This window comes from Balaenoptera ricei, chromosome 3 (genome assembly GCF_028023285.1).
Source record: "Balaenoptera ricei isolate mBalRic1 chromosome 3, mBalRic1.hap2, whole genome shotgun sequence".
NCBI classification, from domain to species: Eukaryota; Metazoa; Chordata; class Mammalia; order Artiodactyla; family Balaenopteridae; genus Balaenoptera; species Balaenoptera ricei.
Window position 1 is genome coordinate 123,940,073 of NC_082641.1, and position 20,992 is coordinate 123,961,064.

Genomic DNA, 20,992 nt, shown 5'->3' on the forward strand with positions numbered 1-20,992 from the left:
AGAAAGGAAACAGACTGTCCCCTTGAGCCTCCAGAAGGGGACACAGCCCTCCTTACACCTGGATTTTAGCCAGTGAGACCCATACCAGTCTTCTGACCCACGGAACTATAAGATGACAAGTTTATGTTGTTTTAGTCACTAAGTTGGTGGTAATTTGTTACAGCAGCCATAGGAAACTAAATACAAAAAGGAAGAGGTGAACTTTGATGTCCCCTCTGGTAGGAAGAGACAGGCTATTGTAAGACCCATCCTGCCCTGGCCAGAGCCCTCCCTAGGCTCTGTCAGGTCAAGGTCCCTCCATGGGGAAAATTTCACCTGGGCATCCTCTTGACTGGGGTTCTCCTGAACCTCAAATTAAGAATGCTTATCCAGTGTCTGTGACTGCTTTGCCAGTGATGGCTTGTCATGGACCATGATGACAGGTAAGTGGCCTTGAGACGTCCCAAGCCCAGAGCAGCCAGAGCCACCTGTAACCTCATGGCCAACCTTTCCTGTTCTGTGTGTCTCTGGGGCTGCAGCCACATGCCTGAACCAGTTTCAGCCTCTGCTGCCTTCTTATCTAAGACCCCCTGCAGGGGAGAGGGCGGGACCTGGGACAGCGGCAATTGCTAATGAATGACACTTGCCTCCAAAATTAATAAGCTTTCTTGTTCTTAAGAAAATCCACTCAACTGGAGTCTCCAGGATGACTAATTGACAGAACTGGTTAAATTAATCAAAAATGGAAATGAGGAAGGGGGAAGGGATTCTATTTATACTATATGGTTTGGGCCTTGCCTGCTCTGCTGCTAATTGCTGCGAAGCTTGAATGGGGTAGACGCTGGACTGGGGCAGTGGGTGGGTTTCCGTGAATTCCGCTGCTTGTAGCAGGGCTCTGGCTTTTCTCCAGGAGCAGGGGGGTGGGTGTCTGTGTGTGTTTGTAATCCTGTCATCAGGGTTTTTAATAAAATTAAAAGCATTTTTAATAAAGGGCCTTGTCTTTTTAACCTAACCAAGCCCCCCCTGAAATAAACACTGTTAATTACACCCCCAATCAATACTGAACCCCTTTTGGAAGCTGTCCCAAACCTCAGAGCTTTTAAGATGCATTGCAGCTGCAGCCTCCGCTGATGCCTTTGGACACATTCTATCAGAGATCTGGGGAATGAGCTGTAGGTTTATTAAGGGATCTAGTGGCCTATAGAATCAGGACTTGGCAATTAAGTTTGTAGAGGAAGGTGATGAATGAGATAGTGGATTTCATGTTCTGTGCAAGGGCAGAGCTAGTGCTGCCACTGGAAGCTGTTGGGCTGAGGAATCCAGCTCATGGGGATTATATAAAATGGAGTCCCGTGAAACTATCCTTGTGGATGTTAGAAAAAGATCACACTCTTTCTCCTGCTGTCAAATAGCCAGGAGAAGAATTCATTCTTCTCATTCTTCTCCCAGAAGTAGACAGACCTGGGTTCAAATCTTGGCTCTTTCACTGTGATCTGCGGCAAGTTTCTTCACCTCTCTGTGCCTCATCTGTAAACTGGAGTTACTAAAACCAATCTTCTTCGGTTGCTACAAAACTTAATTGAGACCTAGGAGAGCTCCAAACTTATATCCATCCCCCTCCGCTATACGTACCTTTAAAGGAAAATGGAATTTCTGATTTAGATGATTAGGTTAGGCATCAAACCTTGCCCCGTTTGCACTGGAAACCAAGCTGTTTTTCTAATGACACTATTCACTAGAACACCTCAGACTTTAAAGCCGAAAGTGCTTATACCTTTTCCCCACAACATGGAAAAGTCAGATTATCTTCACACCAGGCCTATGACAGGCAGATTTAAGTGTGCTGCAGGGTTGCGGCTGACTACCCCTGGACAGCCAGCCTGCCTTGCTTTCATCTGAAGGAGGGAATTTCTGTGGCCACGTCTTGAGCTGCAGATGTGCCAGTGTGGAAGGGCCTTGGGGCTAGAATAGCACGACTATGAGCCGCGGCTCACGGGTAGAGCCAATGCAAGAGGACAGGTGCTGCAAGGCTGCCCATCACCGCTGCTGAGAGGAGCCCCGGCTCGTCACCCTGGCCAGCTTCACCTCCTGCAAGTCCCCAGCACAAGCCACACCCTCTCAATAGGATGGGACCTCTGGGGCAGGTGAGGAGTGAGGCAGGTCTGGCCAAACTATGACGGAATTAAGATGCAACTGAGGAATCTCCTCTGTGTCATCAGACACTGAGCATGGAGTTCACATTTGTGATTGATTTCATCCAGTAAATATGCTTGGGGAACCCAATGTGCCAGGCAGTCTGCTAATTGCTTTTACTTTAACTAATTAATGGCCAAAGATTTCCATGAGACTGAATCGCATGATCACCTCTCTACTCTCATCTTTCTTGACCTCGCAGAAGCATCTGACATAACTGATCCCAGTGTCTTTCTAAGTCACGCTCTTCTCTTGGCTTATATGCTTACTCAACCCCACCCCTTGGTTTTCCTCTTACCTCCCTGGCAGCTCATCCTCAGTCTCTTGTAAAAGGCTGCCCCCTGTTCCCTCCAACCCCACTGGCAAATGCTGACGTGCCCTTGGCCTCCATCCTGGACCCTCCACTCCTCTGCATCTACATCTTCTCTCCTAAGTGACTTCACCTTGTCCCATGGCTTTAAAGACCACGAGATGCTCATGATTCCTAAATTTCTATCTCCAGGCCAGACCTCTCCCCTGACTTCCAGACTCAGGTATCCATTTGTTACCAGGCTTCTCTAACTGCGCGTATCATAGGCATCTCAATCCGGACACATCCAAAAGAGATGTGTATTTGGTCTTTCTACACCAAACCTGTTCCTTCCTGAGTCTTTTCATCAGTATGTGTTACCACTATACCCTCGGCAGCTCAAAACCAAAACCTAAGTTTTCTCAGAATCCTCCCTTTCTGTCACCTCTCCACTTTCAGCCTCTCAGCAAGTCCTCTTAGCCTTACTGCCTCAGTAGATTCTGTGTCTGTCCACTTATCACGCCATCACTACCCACCCCAGCCCCGGTCAGAGGCACTATCATTTCCTCCCAGACCATAGCAAGGGCCTCCTAACTGGTCCCAGAGCTTCTTGGCCTGCCAACCCTTTTAGCAAATTAAGACCATAAACAGAGTATTCACTTGCCTGCTTAGAACTGTCTACTAGCTTCCATCACACTTAGAATGAAATCCAGGCTCTCTGCCCTGGTCTGCAAGGCTCTCCATGATCTGGGCCCAGCCTGCCTCTTCGGCGTCACCCTCCACCCTGTTTCCCAGCTCACCGATCTCCATCCACTGGTCTTTCTTCTCTTCTTTGAACACACACGGTTGTCCCTATGTCAAGGTCTTCCTACTTTGATATTATCTCCCTGTTTGGCTCCTTTTGACAATTCGGGTCTCAGTTCAAAGGCTACTCGTTAACCCTTTTAATTTTCTTATAGCTTTTATCAGTGTCAGAAATTATCTCACTCATTTGTGTACTAGTATATATTTTCTTTCCTCCCTTCACGCTAGAATGTAAGCTCCCTGAAGGCAGGAAAGAGTGGATGTTGAATAAATCTTAGTTGAGCAAGTGATTTCTGGAGTCCTCGTTAAGAGGCAGAAGTCTGGATCAAACCCCAGTTGTCACTTGTTCTTTGGTGGCCGTGATAGTATCATTCCTCCTCTTAGCTAGTTTCCTCATCTGTAAAATGTGACAAATCCTAGGATGCCCCCCATAGGGTTGTCAGGACCTTGGCTTACTTTCTGGATATAGTAAATGTCACAGAAGTTCCCTGTGATTATGGCTGCTGACATGACTACATCACGACTATGGCTGCTTTTCCCCCGTTCCTGCTCTTAGACACGCGTGGAAGGGAAGTGAGAGAGCATCATCTTCGCAACCATAACAAACACGGAGCTCTTATCATGGGCCAGGTACTGTTCTAAGGCTTCATGGCGTCTTCTCATTTAATCCTCCCATGCCCCCTAATAAGGTAAGTGCTGCTACTAGTCATATCTTACAGGTGAGCAAATTCAGACACAGAGAGGTTAAGTAACCCGGTTAAGATCACACAGTTAAGTCACAAACAGAGACTGATAGTGGACACCATGGTGATTTTCCTTCCCTATCTTGGCCCTTCTCTGAGGTCACTCACTACTGTCAGTTTAATTTGATAGAAGGGAAGAAACAAAGCAGACATGTTCTGGGCTGTGCTTACAGGGAATGCTATAGACTGAATGACCGTGTCCCCTGAAATTCGTATGCTGAAACCTAATCCCCAGTGTGATGGTATTTGGAGAAGGGGGTTTGGGGAGGTGCTTAGGTCATGAGAGTGGAGCGCTCATGAATGGGATTAGTGACCTTACGAAAAAGAGACTCCAAGGCTCCCTCACATCCTTCTGCCATGCAAGGACACAGCGAGGGAAGATGGCCATCTATGGACCAAGAAGCTGGTCTTCACCACACACTGGATCTGCTGGTGTCTTATCTTGGACTTCGCAGCTTCCAGAAATAAGTGTTTGTTGTTGAAGCCATCCAGTCTGTGGTATTTGATTATAGCAGCCCGAATGGACTAAGGCAGGAGATATCATCCTGGGCTCCCCACCTCCTTTCCTGCCCCAGTACCTAAGACAGGTGCTGTCAACGGTGTGTGTAGAGGGAATCTCCTCTTTGTACCCTTGGAGTACCCAGCGGGCTCTCCTGTTATCCACCAAGCTTCTCCCAATTATAGAAGTAAAACTACAACCTTGAGGAGAATCTGGAAAATAGGAAAGCTGCCCGAATTTTGCTGCCCTGACATCATCCCTTTCACGAAGAGCCCCAGTCTTTGTCTACACGTATTCTTCACACTGCTGAATTCAGGGTGGGCTTGTAATCTTGCGTGCTGCTTTAACACTTATCATAAGCATTTCCCCACCTGCTCCATCTTTAACTGTGTTCACAGGTAGTTGGCAGGTTACCTCTCTATGGACCTTCACAGGAACCTCTTTCTCTATTCCCACTCCCATTTGAGGGTTCCAACTGCTACTTTTCTTTTTCTTTTTTTCTTAAAATTTTTTAAAAAAAATTTTATTTATTTATTTTAATTGGAGTATAATTGATTTACAAGATTGTGTTAGTTTCAGGTGTATAGCAAAGTGATTCAGTTATATAAATATGTACATACATATACATATATATATATATTTTCAGATTCTTTTCCATTATAGGTTGTTATAAGATATCGAATATAGTTCCCTGTACTATACAGTAGGTCCTTGTTGTTTATCTACTTCATATCTAGTGGTATGTATCTGGCAATCCCATACTCCTAACCTGCTGCTTTTCTTTCACGTTGTAAGAACAAACTCTACTTATTCAAGACCCCCTCCGCTTGTGAGTGGTGTTTGAATAGGAAACAGGCTTCCTAGCACCTCATCGCCTCTAAAATCAGTTTAAGTCCTGTTTGTTCAGAGAGCAAGTATGTTTCGGCACCATGGGAAAGTATCCAGACATCGTCACCATAAAACACATGGATCCCACGAGGGAGGTGCAGAGGTTCCGCATACAGGTTTTTATTGCCTCTGTCCTCTGTCCCCCACCACGATCAATAAGAGCCGCACACACTGTGTGCTCACGACAGGTCAGGGGCTGTGCTAAGAGCTGGTCCATGACCACTTTTCCCCCTTACCACCTGGAGGAAAGGATCAGCACTGGCGCCTTGCCCAGGTTGCCTGCAACGAGCGGGGCTGGGACCCACGCCTGGAGCTGTGAGCTCCAGGGACTGTGCCCTGGATGACTTTCAGGTCTTCTATTAGGGGCTGAATTGTGTACCCCCTCCCCAAATTCTTATGTTGAAGTCCTAATCCTCAGTACCTCAGAATGCAACCATATTTGGGGGTAGGGTCTTTAAAGAGGTAATTAAATTAAAAAATGAGGTCATGAGGGTGGAGCCTAATCCAATATGATGAGTGTCTTTATAAGAAGGGCAGTTTTGGACACAGACAGGTGCAGAGAGCAGATGATGTGAAGACGCAGGGAGAAGATGGTCACCAGCAAGCGAAGGAGAGAGGCCTGGAAGAGATCCTTTCTTCACAGCCTTCAGATGAAACCAACCCCGTTGATACCTTGGGTCTAGGACTTCTAGCCTCCAGAACAGGGAGACAGTAAGATTTTGTTTTTTTAAGCCACTCAGTTCATGGTATTTTGTTATAGCAACTCTAGTAAATGAAAACACCTTCTTTCATCTGTCTTTTCCCACCTGCCTGCTTTTCTACCGCAGTTGTTCAGTGAAGCCCCATTTGTAGCTGGGTTGGTAATGCAGGGGTTGGTAAAATAAAGTCCCTGCCCTTATGGAGATTACATTCTAGTCAGGGAGACAGAGGAAGAAAAACAAACATCTATAGCTGAATACTAAGAAATACATAAAGAAATAAAATAGGGTGATGCAGTAGAAACAGGGTGCAGATGGGGGTGGAAAAGAGAAGTCCTCTTTGAGGAGGTGATATTTTCCCAGAGACCTAAAAAATGAGAGCAGTCTAAACAAGGGAGGGCCTGGTGGGAGAGCATCCCAGGTAGGGGAAGAGCCTGTGCAAAGGGCCTGAGGCACAAAGGGCTGGGTGTGTTGAAGGCACAGGAAGCAGACCAGTGTGGCCAGACTACAGGGACCAGATTCCTGTGGGTCTTGGAAAGGAGTTTAGATTTAATTTCTCTCTCATTCCCTTGGTTGTCATTCATCACACCTGGCCAGTTTCTTCACTCAACTCCCAGTACTCACGCATTAAAAGGGAACAGCAAGATTCAGGCCAGCCACTGCTGCTGCCATCCACACCCTATTGTTTCAGCCATTAGAATCTCAAACTGCAGATACAACCCTTGTCATTACCACCAGAAGCGATAGAAAAAAAACTGAGAGATGAGGAAGAGAATCATCCTTTCCAACCCCTGCTGAGTATGCAGAGCAAGGGACGTATGGAAATTAATATATGCAGCTCTGATAACACGGAACTCCTCGGCATTTTGATGAAACATTGATGGTTATTAAATACCCTCCTTCTCAGAGCTCATCTCCGAAAGCCAATGTTGCTTTTCATTTTGAACTCTGATGAACTGTCTCCATTCCGTTCGCACACCCGGGCTGAACCGTGGTCGACGGAAGGCTGGTGTTGGAGGAGGATGGAGAAAATCAATATGAAATGTCAGGTGCGGGGTCAGATTGAACTTGTTTTCCCAGCTGGCGGGAGCTCGGGCCGCTGCCGCTGCAGCAGCCAAACAAAGGGAGATGCACACTGACGAAGGTCGGCACTTTGGACGAGTCAGGAAAATGAATTTCGTTCACTTCTTAATTAGATTAGGAGGCTGGCGGCTGGCAATTCAGAGCACTGCTGGTGTCGGGATGGGGCGTGGGGAGGCAGGGCTGCAGCAGGGGTCTGCAGGTGGCCAGCTAGCTCCCAGCCTCCTTAGGGACTGTCCCCTGGGCTCTACTTCTCAAGGGCTGTGTGGGACCAAGGCTGCAGGGAGAAGCAGCCCCCAGGGGGTTCCTGGGTGCGTGGGCTCGATGACCCTTCCCAATATTTTCCCCAGGGAACATCTCAGTCTTTAGGTAGCAGCTCAGTGGTCACTGCCTTGTGGTATAAGGTCCTTGTCACACCCCCTCACAACACCACAAGACTCTTTTTCACACCACTTATTAGTCACAGTGTCATTATCTATCTGTGATTCTCTGATGAATGCGTCTTTCCTCCTTAGTGTGACAGTTCATCTTATGCATCAACTTGACTGGACCATGGGGTGCCCAGATATTTCGTCAGACATTATCCTGGGGGTTTAGGAGGGTATTTTTGAATGAATTTAACATTTAAATTAACAGACTGAGTAAAGCAGATTGTCCTCCCTAATGTGGGTGGGCCTTATCTAATCAGTTGAAGGCCCGAATAGAACAAAAGGCTGACCCTCCTCCCAACAAGAGGGAATTCTCCTGCCTGACTCCTTCGAGCTGGGACATCATTTTTTTCCTGCCTTCGCACTTGAACTGGACCATCAGCTCTTCCTGGGTCAAGAGTCTGCTGGCCTTTGGACTAAAACTACCTCATCGGCTCTCCTGAAGCCCCACTGAAGGTCCTGGGACGTGTCAGCCTCCATGATTGCACGACCATAATTGTTATGAATACTTATAACAAATCTTTCACATTTATATATACATACACACGTGTATATGTGTGTGTGTGTATATATATGCATATGTGTATATATATGATATATATATATCTCCTATTGGTTCTGTTCCTCTGCAGACCCTCACTAGTATAGACCTTGAGCTCTAAGAGGGAAGAAAGCAGATCTGGTTTTGCTCACCATTGTGTCCCCAGAGTCTGGTACAGTACCTGACATATAGTGTGTGCTCAACAAGTACTAATTAAATAAATGACTAGTGGGGCTTGTGGACATGGAATAAAGGTTGGAGGTTCAGGCCTCTTAGAGCTGCAGGTCTGGATCCGGGGGGTACTCAGGAGGCATAACTGTGGTAACTGCTGCTGCCGTTCACTGTCTCCTGTGTGCCTGGCAGAGGGTTAGGCTCTTATACACTTGCGGACAGTTACTCCTTGGGAACAACAGCCCTGAGACGGTCTTTATTATATTATTTCTATGTTCAAAGGAGGAACTTGGGATTCAGAGGGATTCAAAACTTGATTGGGGGTCACACAGCTGCTGAGCGACAGAGCTGAGTTCTGATTCCAAAGCTTCTTCTCTAAACAATTCTAGTTCTAGAAATGCCTAAGGCCTTATCCTTTTTCCATCTTGAGTTCAGAGTTCACCAAGCCTCCCAATCAGCTTCCTCCTCACTATCCAGCCCTCCTGTGGGTCTGTCTGACCCCAGAGCCCAGGCTGGTGTCTGCCACTTTGGGCTGTGAACACACCGGGCTTCTCGTGCCGTCTCTGGCATCCACTTTGGGTTGGTGGCCCTTCAAGCCTGGTCAGACAGCTTATGTCACCTCCCACACAGCATGTCCCAGACTGGTCCTCAACCGTTCACTCTCCTTCAGTATGGCTTCTTATTAGTCCACAATTCACATGCCATTTATGTCAACTCTCAGGCATAAATTTATTTATTGAATCAATATTTACTGAGCACCTGTTTGTGTGTCAGTCCTTTGTGATACAATGTGAGCAAAACAGATTCAGTTCTTGTCCTCAGAGAGTTTACAGTCTAGAGGCGAAGGATATTGAACAATATCCACATGTGATGGACACCAATCTCTAATATTGCTTTACATCCCCACAGTTATTTTGAAAGAAAAATGTTTCTTTTTCCCTTTCCTTTCTTTCAATTTCCATAGCTACCATCTTTTTTTTTTTTTTTTAATTTTTATTGGGGTATAGTTGATTTACAATGTTGTGTTAGTTTCAGGTGTTCAGCAAAGTGAGTCTGTTATACATATACATGTATCCACTCTTTTTAAGATTCTTTTCCCACATAGGCCATTACAGAGTACTGAGTAGAATTCCCTGTGTTACCATTCTTGTCTAGGTTATGAATTTCTATTGTATTGAGACTAAAGCAAAACCTTCTAATTCTCCTATGTTTCTTCCCACCACCACTGTGTTAATCTTCCATAAAACATAAATTCTATAGCTCTGTTCTCCAGCCAAATGATCTCCAATTGCTCTCCACATACTGGGAGCTGTGCTTCTCAAACTGGGGCACATGTATGCATCCTTGGAGGTCAGGAAGGAGGACGATATGGGGGTGCACCAGGTGGTATAGGAAGCCGTAGATAAATGCTGCATCTTTTGGAAATGTCAATTTTCCTTGAAATTTGGGGATGGGTAGAAATGTAATCTTTAAATTAAATGGAAAGTAGTCATTTTATGGGAATAAAATACAAAATCCATGTGAAATTTTAAGATGACAAAATAAGACTTCAAAGAAAATCCACTGTGGTCAGCACCTCCCCTGGAGCCTCAGGCCTCTGGCAGGCACGTGCAGTTTTGCCTCTGCTGAGAGGCCGGGCCACCCAGAGCACATCAGAGAGGCTGGACTGCCTTTTGGTGCCCTTCCTGCACAGCAGGCAGGCTCACAGCCTGGGTCCGGGGGTGCTGTACTTGGTGGAAAAGTTTAAGAAGGACGGACTACCATAGGAGCCAGACTCTGAGTATAAAGCAGGTATTCAATGAATGAATGAATGAATGAATGGATGAAGGCATAACTTCTGACTCTGACCTTCAATGACTGACTTAATATAAACCATCATCCCTATTTGACCTCTTTTCCTCCATATTCCCCTTTTACCCAAGCCCAACACTTCTTGCTAAGGCTCTTTAAAGGTTTCATGTCATTTCCTAACTTCAGGCTTTTGCCCATTCTTGTGTGTACAACCCCAAACACCCTTCTCTCTATTTCCTACCTAACCAAATCCTACTTGTGCTTCAACACTACCACTCAGCCTCTTCCTCCCCTGTGGGGTCTGCCTCCAATGTCCCTCCCTCCCCCCTTCCCCAAATATCCCAACTCCTAATCGTCTCTACCACTCATTTGGGTGTCCTGGGTACATCTTGCCTCACCAGCCAAACTTGAAATTCCTTGAGTGTTAGGAGATGTCTTACCCTTTCCACTGTACCCCTCAGAGTGCTTAATAGTAATGGATACATCATAGATACAAGAAGATCACGCTGAAGGATTGCCCATGAATTTTAGTCTACATCTGTGATTCTCAGCTGGGCGCAATTTTCACCCCAGGATACATCAGAATGTCTGGAGACATTTTTGGTTGTCATAACTGGCCTTTGCTGCCTGCATCTAGTGTGTAGAGGCTGGGGGTGCTGCTAAACATCCTACAATGCATAGGACAGCTGCCTCCCCCAAAGAAAGGATTGTGCGCCCCCAATTCAATAGTGCGTCATTAAGAAACGCTTGCATACGTTATAGAATCTTCCTAACCTCTTTTCTTGACTCTTCGTTCTCCCAGACAGAACCCAACCTCCATCCTTCTGCCTTCAGTCTAAGTAACTTCTCCAAAAAATAATTCCAATCAGTCCCCTGGTTACTCTAGTGGCTGTTCTGACTGACTTTGAGAGAAAATTCAAGTACATTATCATGGTCATTATGACCAGTCTCCTGCCTTCCTCCTGAACTTCAACTCTTCCCTCTCCAAGTCATTCCCTATATGCCAGTCATATCAGTCACCCTGCAGTTCCAAAAGTGTTATGATCGTTCATGCCTCAGCACCTTTGCACATGCTGATCCTTCTGCCTTGAACATTTCCCCCTTTTTGGCTTATAAGGAAGTACTGCTCAAAGATCAATACCAGCACAGACACCAGTAAATATCAATAAAGCATCTATCACGGGCTGGGTACTGTTTCAGGTGCTAGGGAAACAGCAGTGAACAAAACAAAGTAAGTCCACACCCTCAAGGAGCCAATAGTATAGATCAGTACTCTTCAAGAGAACCTTCTGCAATGAAGGAAATCTTAAATCAGCACTGTCCAATAAGGTAGCTACTAGCTACACAATGGCGATTGAGTACTGGAAATTGTGGATCATCTGAATTGAAATCTTCTGGAAGCATAAAACACCCTTAGTATGAAACATCTCATTAACAATTCTTAACAGTTATCTCATCTAATCCCCATGACACACCCATGGGGTGGATGTTATTATCTTACCCATTTTACATATGAGAAAACTGAGGCTCAGAAAGGTAAAGGAAAGCTGGACAAAGTCAGACGGCTAATAAGGGGTGAAGCCTGCCTCTGACCTGGGTCTGTATGTCTCTGGAATCCACACAGTCTACATCCCACCGCACTAGACGTACCAGCTCCCCTGTGCAATACTCCTCACAGCGAATGAGCAGACAGAAATGATCAAAGTGACCCAGATATTCACACCTCTCCTAGCCATACACCTACACAGAGAGCCATCACATCGCTCAGGTCCCATAGGAATTAAAAGCGAAAGCTGGGGCTGTGGGAGAGAAAGGTCTTCACTCCCGGCTGTCCAGGCTGCAGCGGCAGAGTGGCACCCAGCAGAAGATGCCGGCCAGACAAACAGCTCTCACGGCTCCTGAACATCCTGGCAGCTGCACGGTATTTAGTCTGACACTGGACATGGGTGACCACTGCCCTCTAGGCACCTTCACTCTGGGGAGTTTTGTTTTCTAGAAAACCTCCCTGCTAGCTCCAGGCCCATTCTGGCTACCACAGCTGACCCTTGCTTCACCCGCTTACATCGGTCTTAGCCTTTGGCCCCCAAGCACTCAGCCCCGACTAGTTCGGAGCTGCTCTGCTCAGCCAACGCCCTGAAAACTCCAGCGTGATCCCAGGGCCTGTGAGCCTGGTGGACTTCATCCCATCCCTTCTCTCTGAAGCCCTGCCCTGGTGCCCACTAGGATCACTGGGCCTTCTAGGGTGCTGGTTCCCAAAGCCTCACTCTCTCCAAGAAGCCACTAACCCTTTCCCCCAGCTGCTATTTTTTTTTTAAAGTTGAGGTATAATTGACATATAACATTATATTAGTTTTAGGTGAACAGCATAATGATTTGATACATGTATATATTGCAAAATAATCACCACAATGAGTTTAGTTAACACCCATCACCATGCATAGTTGCAATTTTTTTTTTTTATGATGAGAACTTTTAAGACCTCTTCTCTTAAGAACTTCCAAATACACAATACAGTGCTAACTTAGTGCCCCCAGCTGCTATTCTTGATTCCTGTATATTCGCAGCCTCCCACACTGTCCAGCAAGTCCAGTTAACTCTACTGCCAAGATCTGTCCAGAACCCGTCCGCTCCTCTCCATTTCCACACCCTGCCCTTGTCCAGGTCACCTGCATCTCCTGCCTGGATATCGCAACCATCCCCTAACTGGTCCCCCACTTCTACTCTGCAGGTTCATTCTCCCCAGGGCAGCAAAAGGAATCTTAAAACATAATTCAGATCATGTCACAATGTTACGTGACAGGGCTCATGTCTTGTTCATCTCTGTATTCCACAGCCGGAAGCCAATGTTTGTGGGATTGGACGTGAGGTTTCCTCTTTATCAAAATACCAAACATGGAACTGACTCCCGGGTCAGGCCAACACGTGTAGTTTCTTTACTCCCAGTGTGTCTGAGGTGGGAAAGGAGATCAAACCCCTCCAGGCCCTCCCCCTTCTCCTCCCACATGTCAGGGGCCAGTGGCCCATCCCTGCCACAAGCCCTGGGCTGCTGGCTACTCACATTTGGTGTGCCTGTCACACAGGGCCGACGCCCGCATGTCACACAGCCGGATTGTCCCTTTGCTGCTGCTGTACACGAAGGTGTTGCAGTGATGGGGGTGGAACTCGGCCGCTGTGATCACCTCTGTGAGCTCCTCCATGTTGGCCGGCTTGATGTCGACGATATCTGGCACAGACGAGTCAAGGAGGGGACCAGGAGAAGGGGGAGACTTGGGGGTGACTGTAGCATCACCGCCTTATTTTACTGTACCATGTTAGCAGTGAGCACACACGGGGGATCCTCATCATAACTCTGTGAGCAAATAGGCAGGTATTAGTGGTCCCGGGCAGATGAGGCCCAGGGTTACTCAGTGGCCATAGGCAGCACTAGAACTCAGGTCTCCCTGGCTCCTTATCAGGATTTCATCCCTCATAACGTGTAGATGTCCCGTCACATCAAAGTTACCTGCTCATGCAATCATGCTAAAATGTATCAAGCTGCAAAGGCTTTCATTTCTCATTTTACAACAGTGGTTAAGAAACCAGCCCCATTCCAACTAAATAATCCAATATATTCCAACTAAATAATCCAATATATTTGAATCTTCATCTAAACTCCTGGGCTGATACATGATATCTAGGACAGACTGCAAATCCTCTTCCATGAAATCCCTTAGATGTTTTTAAATAATATGTTTTTAAATAATATGTTGATAATAATAATAATAGCAGCTACCACTTATTGAGCACTGACTATAGGTCAGTCACTGTGCAAAGCATATCATGTACTTTCTTCCATTTAATCCTTATAACAGCTCTATAATCAGCACTTTCTTACCCCCATTATTTCAAGGGGGGAAACAAGAGTCTCAGCGTATGTAAGTAACTTGCCCCAAGTCACATGGCTGAAGAGTGGCAGTACTAGAATTTTATCCCAGGTGCAAGAGTTGTACTCTTTAGTAATTACACAAAATTTCTCTTATTGAGGATATACAGGACCTCAAGTCTCTGTAAGCTGTGATTCGCTTTAGAGCTTATGTGGGAGTTTAAGCATTAAAAAGAAGCCATCCAATTGTACGGCATGACAGTTTTAGCCTCCAATGGAATATACCGTTAGTTTTATCATCGGGTTTTTTCCTTCTCAGTATTTTCCTTTCTGATCAAGAATTATTATACCTCTATTTTTAAAGACCACATCCTTGTGTACTGAAATGAAACATTTGGCCTTTCATCTATGACAATGACCCAGTGGAAACAAACGTCTTCGGTGGGAGTGAGTTTGGGCTGATCCCTTCCCACCTCTACTGAGAGCTCGGGGGACCTGGGTGCAGGTACGGTGGTACCTCGCTGGGGCTGAAGTGCTGTCCAAGGACCCAGCAACTTCCTGCAAAGGAACAGGCCTTGTGATGTGGATGCTGTGAACCAAAATGATTCTCACTTTTGAGTCACATTTGTGATTTCGCCCCACCTGTATATCACTAGGTAGCATTTTTTAACTTAACATTTTTTTCTCCACATCAACTTAAATCGACTCACTTTTTTCTTTACTTAGCCTTGCCTAAGCTGTAATCCAATATTCATAAAATCATGGATTTAATGAGCTAGTTACATTTTAAATAATATACCGTACCTAAGATAAATGCTTTTAACCATTAAAATGAACATATTTATGTCTGTGCCAGGAGCTTATATACCACATTTTGGAAAACACTGCATTGAATCAACAAGCAGTAACTTGATACAGATGCTGCTATTAGACTGGGATGGATAAAAGTCTCCTATGCTTTTCGTGTAGTTGGTAGCATGATCTCCTCCTTAGAGTTTAGATGAGGTACGAGTAATTATACTGATATTTTTAGTCACATTAGCACTAACAAAGTAGTCATCTATTATCAAACATCACCCATGCTCCGGCACGTCATCTGGTGCAATAATGGCTTTATGTTTGGTTGTCCCTCTTTCCCTTTCAATTACCTCGTATAAATCCTGTTGGGTTTTTTTCCTAAAATTAGCTTGAGACAACTAACATTTCATTTTACTACAATTTCCCTCACGAATCCAGATGCAAATATTTCTTGGGTCTCCAGAGCATGTGGCTTCCCTTGATCCACTACCTTTTCACTAAAGGTAGTGAAAACACTACCTTTCAACTCAACTGCTACCAGAGTTATAAATATTACTTAAGTTAGTATCACTTGCTGGGGAGCAGGAGCCAGTGCCCCCCAGAAGGAGGCCCCAAGCTGCAGCTCTGATGTCCTCCCCAATCCCCTGACCCATGCCCTGGGCTTTGCGGTCACGATACAGGGTGGGGTTAAGCAGAGGGTAGTGTTCAGCTGCTGTCAGATTGTATCCCCCTCCAGAAAGAGCCTCCATACCCTACTGTGCCAGTGAGCATGTTTCTCTTTTCCCAAAATAGGGCAAGAAAATCTGGTGTCAGCTTTCTCAACCTCTACCAGGATAGCTCTAAAAACAAGCTTAACTGGAAGGGATCTTGGCTGTGTGGTAGGGGGAGGTGCCACATCTACGGTTATTTTTTTCTCACCTAAAAATAAAGCCCAAAAGTTAGAATGTGTGAAAATGAAGGGCTTAAACATACATATGAAACCAGGAACAACCTCCACCATCAAGAACTGCATCAGAACTGAGTCTGCTTAGGGCTGCTGCCTCTGGACCCTTCCTCCTTCCTTCCCTCCCATCCATCCTGGACCTCTAAGCCTGCCCACCATCCCTCATCCCCAAGCATCTCCCATTTGACTAGAGGGCTTGTCTGGGTCTGACTCTATGGGGTTCAGGGGAGAAAGCATGACTCCAATCCTCTTTTTTGTAACTGTGATGATAAGGAAAACAAGGAAGATAATAATAAGCAGTAGTTAATGTTTATCACGTGCCATGCATTGTCTCATCTGACCTTCATCTCACCCTTATGATGTTAATATTATTAATAGGCCTATTTTCCGGCAGAGGAAATAGTGACTGATGTTAAGTTACTCAAGGTCATATGACCATAGAGGGTGGAGCTGGGATTTGAACCCAAGTTTGTCCGACTCTAGAGCCTGGGTTCTTGACCACACTCCACTCTCCTCCCCTGATGAATGGCCCTCACAGAGCCAGCCTTTCCAAGTGATGTAATTCTGGCTCTCTTGAAACTCCCCTGGCTAATCCAACAGGGATTCTGCTTTGAACCTGTGCTCTCTCAATTCACCGACCACTCTGGGGGCTACATTTTTCAGAACCAGAATTTGGACACAGCATCGGACCTAGGATTTTTGTGTTCTCTGATGTGATGAATTTCTTTTTTTTTTTTGGAACCGTAAGTTGAGACAGAAACGTGAGAAGGGATTTCTTGAATTGTTAACTGCGGAGGATTTTCTGAGTTCTAAAAACATTTGGGAGAAGGAGTCTAGTTTCCAAAAATTCAATGGCTTATGGGGATGACAAGAGAGCATATTTCACACCTGCATCACCTAGAAACCCAGCCTTTTCCCTTACACTGTTCTAAAGGGAGATACACGCCTCCAGCATACGTGGTTGTGCCCTTCATGTTGGGAGGGAAGGAGAAAGGAGAGGAGCAGTGCGGGGCTCCCTGTATTATCTTGGAAATGGAATGATGCATGTTGACAGTCAATTTTCTCTCTCTTATCTTTTAGAGCTCTCTATCCAAATTATTTCCCTGTTGTCCCAATGAACTAAACGGCAAAAGCAAAACAGAGCACTGGATTCACGGCTAATATAAAAGGCAGACAGCCAACAGATTGCTATTAAATTAACCCTGGGGCTTGACAGATCTGTTCATTCTGACCCCAACCGCTTATGGCATTCCTTATTAATGCGGAGCCCAGGCAAATTACCTCTGCTAACAAAAGGGGTTAATCTGCCTCTCTGCTGGGACTTTGGAAGCAGTGCTGAAGACGGGAGGGGGCACAGCCAGTTTGGCAGCTGAGCTCCATGTTTGGAAGGCCGAAGGCGGGAAGGTGAGGGCACTGCTGTGCCAGGCAATAGCCTAAGGCATCATTTAAAATAATAATTGAAGACACTGGGAGGTCACCCCTTAAGGGATGAGCTTCAAACAAATAAGAAGCCAGAGCCATAAATTACATCAACAGTGGGGTGAGGGAATGAAGGGGATTATGGCAGGATGCTAAAGGGTAGCATAGGGACCATTCAAAAGTCATTTCCTTAAACCCAAATTTGGAAAAGCTTTTTATAAAAAAATGTCTATTGTGATATTATAAAAGAAAAAAATTGACAACAGCCTAAATATACAGAAATAGGGAAACGATTCAGTAAATTCTGATCAATCTCATTTAATCGTTTATGCAATGAAATGCCAAGTCTGTTAAAAAACTTGTATGAAAAATTCTATCTATAGTGTGATCATAATGTCATTTAAAACTTACACTCTGAAACTGATGACCTAAAAGGCAAAAGTACCAAATGTTAGTGATAATTCCAATGGGGTGGGTCTATGAATTTTTTTTCTCTTCAATTATGAGTTTTCATGTCCACATTTTCTTTTAATGAAGTTGTAGTATTTTAAGATGGAAAAAGACAAGATATTTTCTATGCTTATTATATACATGTATAATTTTAGGTGAGGTAAGTTAGATACAAAATATATACAGTTTAATCATAGCCATGTAAAAAGAATGAGAGAGAGAGAGAGAGAACAGAATGGAAGGAAACATAGTTATATCTTACAGGGGGATTAGATTCTAAGGCTGGCATTAAGTTATCCTTCAGTAACCCTAGCTTGGGTCCACTCATTCATTTGTTCCTTCATGTATTTCATAAACATTCACAAAGAATCTACCAGGGTTTTTCTAGGTACAGGGGATATAGCAGTGACCAAAGCAGACTAAAAATCCCCCTGATCTGTGGAGACTATATTCTAGTAGGGAACATGGTCACTAAACAAGATAAATAAATAGAATATATAGTATATTAGGTAGTAATAACTGCTAAACAGACAAAGCAGGGAAGTGAGAAAGAAAGTGCATATGTGTGAGTGGGTGGGGTGTGTATGTGCACACGTGTGTGTGTGTGTGTGTGTGTGGCCCCAGACTGAACAGGAGGAAGCTTCCTGAATAAATCAAGGAATAAAAAAATTTTCCCTTTTCTTTTATTTCCTTATTAACTTATTTTTCTGAGCCCTTATTGTTGAGTTAGCTAGCATTAAGTTAAAATTGCGATGTAAATTCGTTGTATATACACAAAATTAGGTGGTGAGATTATAGGTCATTTTATAGTCTCTATAATGAATACATATTATTAAACCAAGAAAACAAACAGTTAAAAAAAAGTAGTTTCCTTGGCTTAGAACCATCTCTGAGAGAGTTGAGAGACCAGGAACCTCACCTCTGGGTAAAACTGAAGATAATACTGTAATAAATACTGTAACAAAATGGGGTCAAAAGATGGGGATTCAGTTTTGATTCCAACTCTCTTTTGCTCGGAGAACATGGGAAAGTCATTTTATCTCTCTGGGTTTCAGTTTCTTTGCCTTTGGATGGGTATCATTCCATTAACTCTGTCAGTCTCTGAGAAATTTTGATGATCAAATAAGATAATGGAGAAAAAGCTATTTATTAAAGGGCTTTACAGTGGACTGAATAATCCCAACTTTCAAAGAAACCATGTATTTTTCCAAAGATAGATTTTATATGCATTAGGTTTGTGGGCTTTTGAAGGTGTCCTCATATGCTTCTGTCTTTATCACTGCTAATTTTGCTGATACTGACAAGGTTTTTTTTTTTTCCCCTTTCTTTTTATCTAAGCCAACCAATGACAGCAGAGTCCAGCAGGAGGCCTGTCTGCAGGGAGAGCTGGAGAGTGGAATCTAAGTTTACCTGGGTAAGATACCCATGTGCAAAAGCAGTTGAAGCTTTTCAGATAGTTCTTAAAGTCTGCCAAGGTGGAGAATAGCCTTATCATGGCCTTGAAAACTGAGCATATTAGAGTTGGATTCCATTTTAGGGGACATGAGTTTCTTTGAAGTCTTTATTTCCTTTCCAAAGTCTCAATTTAATCTTTGGATATAAAGTAGTGCTTACAAAGCATCCAGATCTTGTCAGCTGAATGGACATGTTGCTTGATGATAACACACTGGAAATCTGCAAAGAGGACTCCAAGGGATATTCCTCTCTTAAGAGCTTAAAAAAAGCCAGTGTGCAAATATTCATAAAGGGTTTTGCCAATCGCTAGACTCAATATGAGAGGATTGACAAAGAGACACATGGTGCCCTATTAGGTACTGCTTTTATGTATGTGTTGAGCTCAAAAGACACTGGGATAAGACGTCCTTTATGACAGGGTTGGGGGGGGTGGTATGTGAAAGTCCCATAACCACAGCCTCTTTCCTATTCATGTGACACAAAGCTTGACATTTCTCCATTAGAAAATACTCAATATTTCCTTCAAAGGCCAACCCAAGTGTTACTTTCTGTATGAAGTGTTCTAGCCCTTCTTTCATGATTCTTTCTACCTGTGTATCCACAGCACCTTGAAGGCACCTCTATGAATACACTTAACGTGTATTATTATTATTTGAGTAATTTAAGATAGTGTGATAGAGTACATCTTACTGGAGTATAGAGTGAGACAGATCTAGATTTTAATTCCCAATCCTGTGACCAGTTACCTAATCTCAAATGCCTTTGAACTTGTTAATTTATCAACAAAGAGAGGAAGAAAACTACAGGAGATGATGTAATATACCTGCTACTTCATAGAGGCTCCCCAAAACTGTTAGTCTCATCTTCCTTAGTATGGTTACACGTCTGTCTCCCTCTGTCCACATACTCACTTTGGTAGCTTTGTGATATGTTAACTTGGTTAGGCTAAACATTTCTAAAATGTTTCTGGTTGTGGTAGGTTAACAAGGTTTATTCTCTCAGGTGAGTTGAAGGACAAAAGAGAGAAAGCAGCCACTTTGCACATATGCACAAGTTTTCCCAGTTATTCAGTCAAACAGTAATCTAGGTGTTGCTGTGAGGGATTCTGCAGACATGGTTAAAGGCCCTAACCAGTTGCTTTAATTTAATCATAAGGGAGATTATCCTGGGTGGGCCTGAATTGATCAGTTGGAAGGCATTTAAACAAAAGCTTAGGTCTTCCTTGAGGAAGAGACTCCAAATGGATGCTGAGACTACAGTTTCTCTCCCTTCTCTCTAAATCTTCCTTCTTGATGGCCATTTGTGGATGTAGCCTCTGATGCCTACGCCTGTGGTATTCTAGCTTGCTTATGATTTTTCCGTGCCTGACTGCTGGCCTTACAGACTTTGGATTTGCTTGGCCAGTCACACAATTACAAGGCTAATTCATGGTAATATGTCAATCTGTCTCTCTCTCTCTTTCTCTCACTCTCTCCCCGCCCCCCCCACACACACCCTCTTCTACTGGTTTTGCTTCTCTGGTTGAACTCACATTCCCTCCAGATTACATGGACCATGATATCAGGGATGGAGTTTTATTCATCTTGGCATCTCCAGTGCACATAGTAAGTGCTCAATAAATGTTTATGGGTTCTTATTAGTTATCTACGGGGAACTCTACTCAGTACTCTGTAATGACCTATATGGGAGTCTAAAAAAGAGTGGATATATGTATATGTATAACTGATTCACTTTGTTGTACAGCAGAAACTAACACAACATTGTAAATCAACTGTACTCCAATAAAAATTAGTTTAAAAAATTAAATTAAAAAATGTTTCTGGGTTTTACTTTACTTCATTCTTATGACTTAGCAGCCTTCTTTAGGCAAGGTTTTTTTTTTTTAAGATGCAGAAAACTCACAGTAGGTCAATAGGCCAAGATGCCAGGCCTGTATAGTGTGGCTCATTTAGCCTGTGGTT

At 44.3% G+C, this 20,992-nt stretch overlaps 1 protein-coding gene across 7 annotated transcripts in view; it reads right to left on the reverse strand.

Annotated features, from left to right (window-relative positions):
- PPP2R2B (protein phosphatase 2 regulatory subunit Bbeta) overlaps positions 1 to 20,992 on the reverse strand; it is a 686,797-nt gene that overhangs the window by 35,985 nt on the left and 629,820 nt on the right. For all 7 annotated transcript variants that reach the window (XM_059917415.1, XM_059917410.1, XM_059917413.1 and 4 more), the window contains one exon: positions 13,163 to 13,327. In XM_059917415.1, coding sequence (XP_059773398.1) covers positions 13,163 to 13,327 — 165 coding nt within the window. The remainder of the gene's footprint in view (positions 1 to 13,162; positions 13,328 to 20,992) is intronic.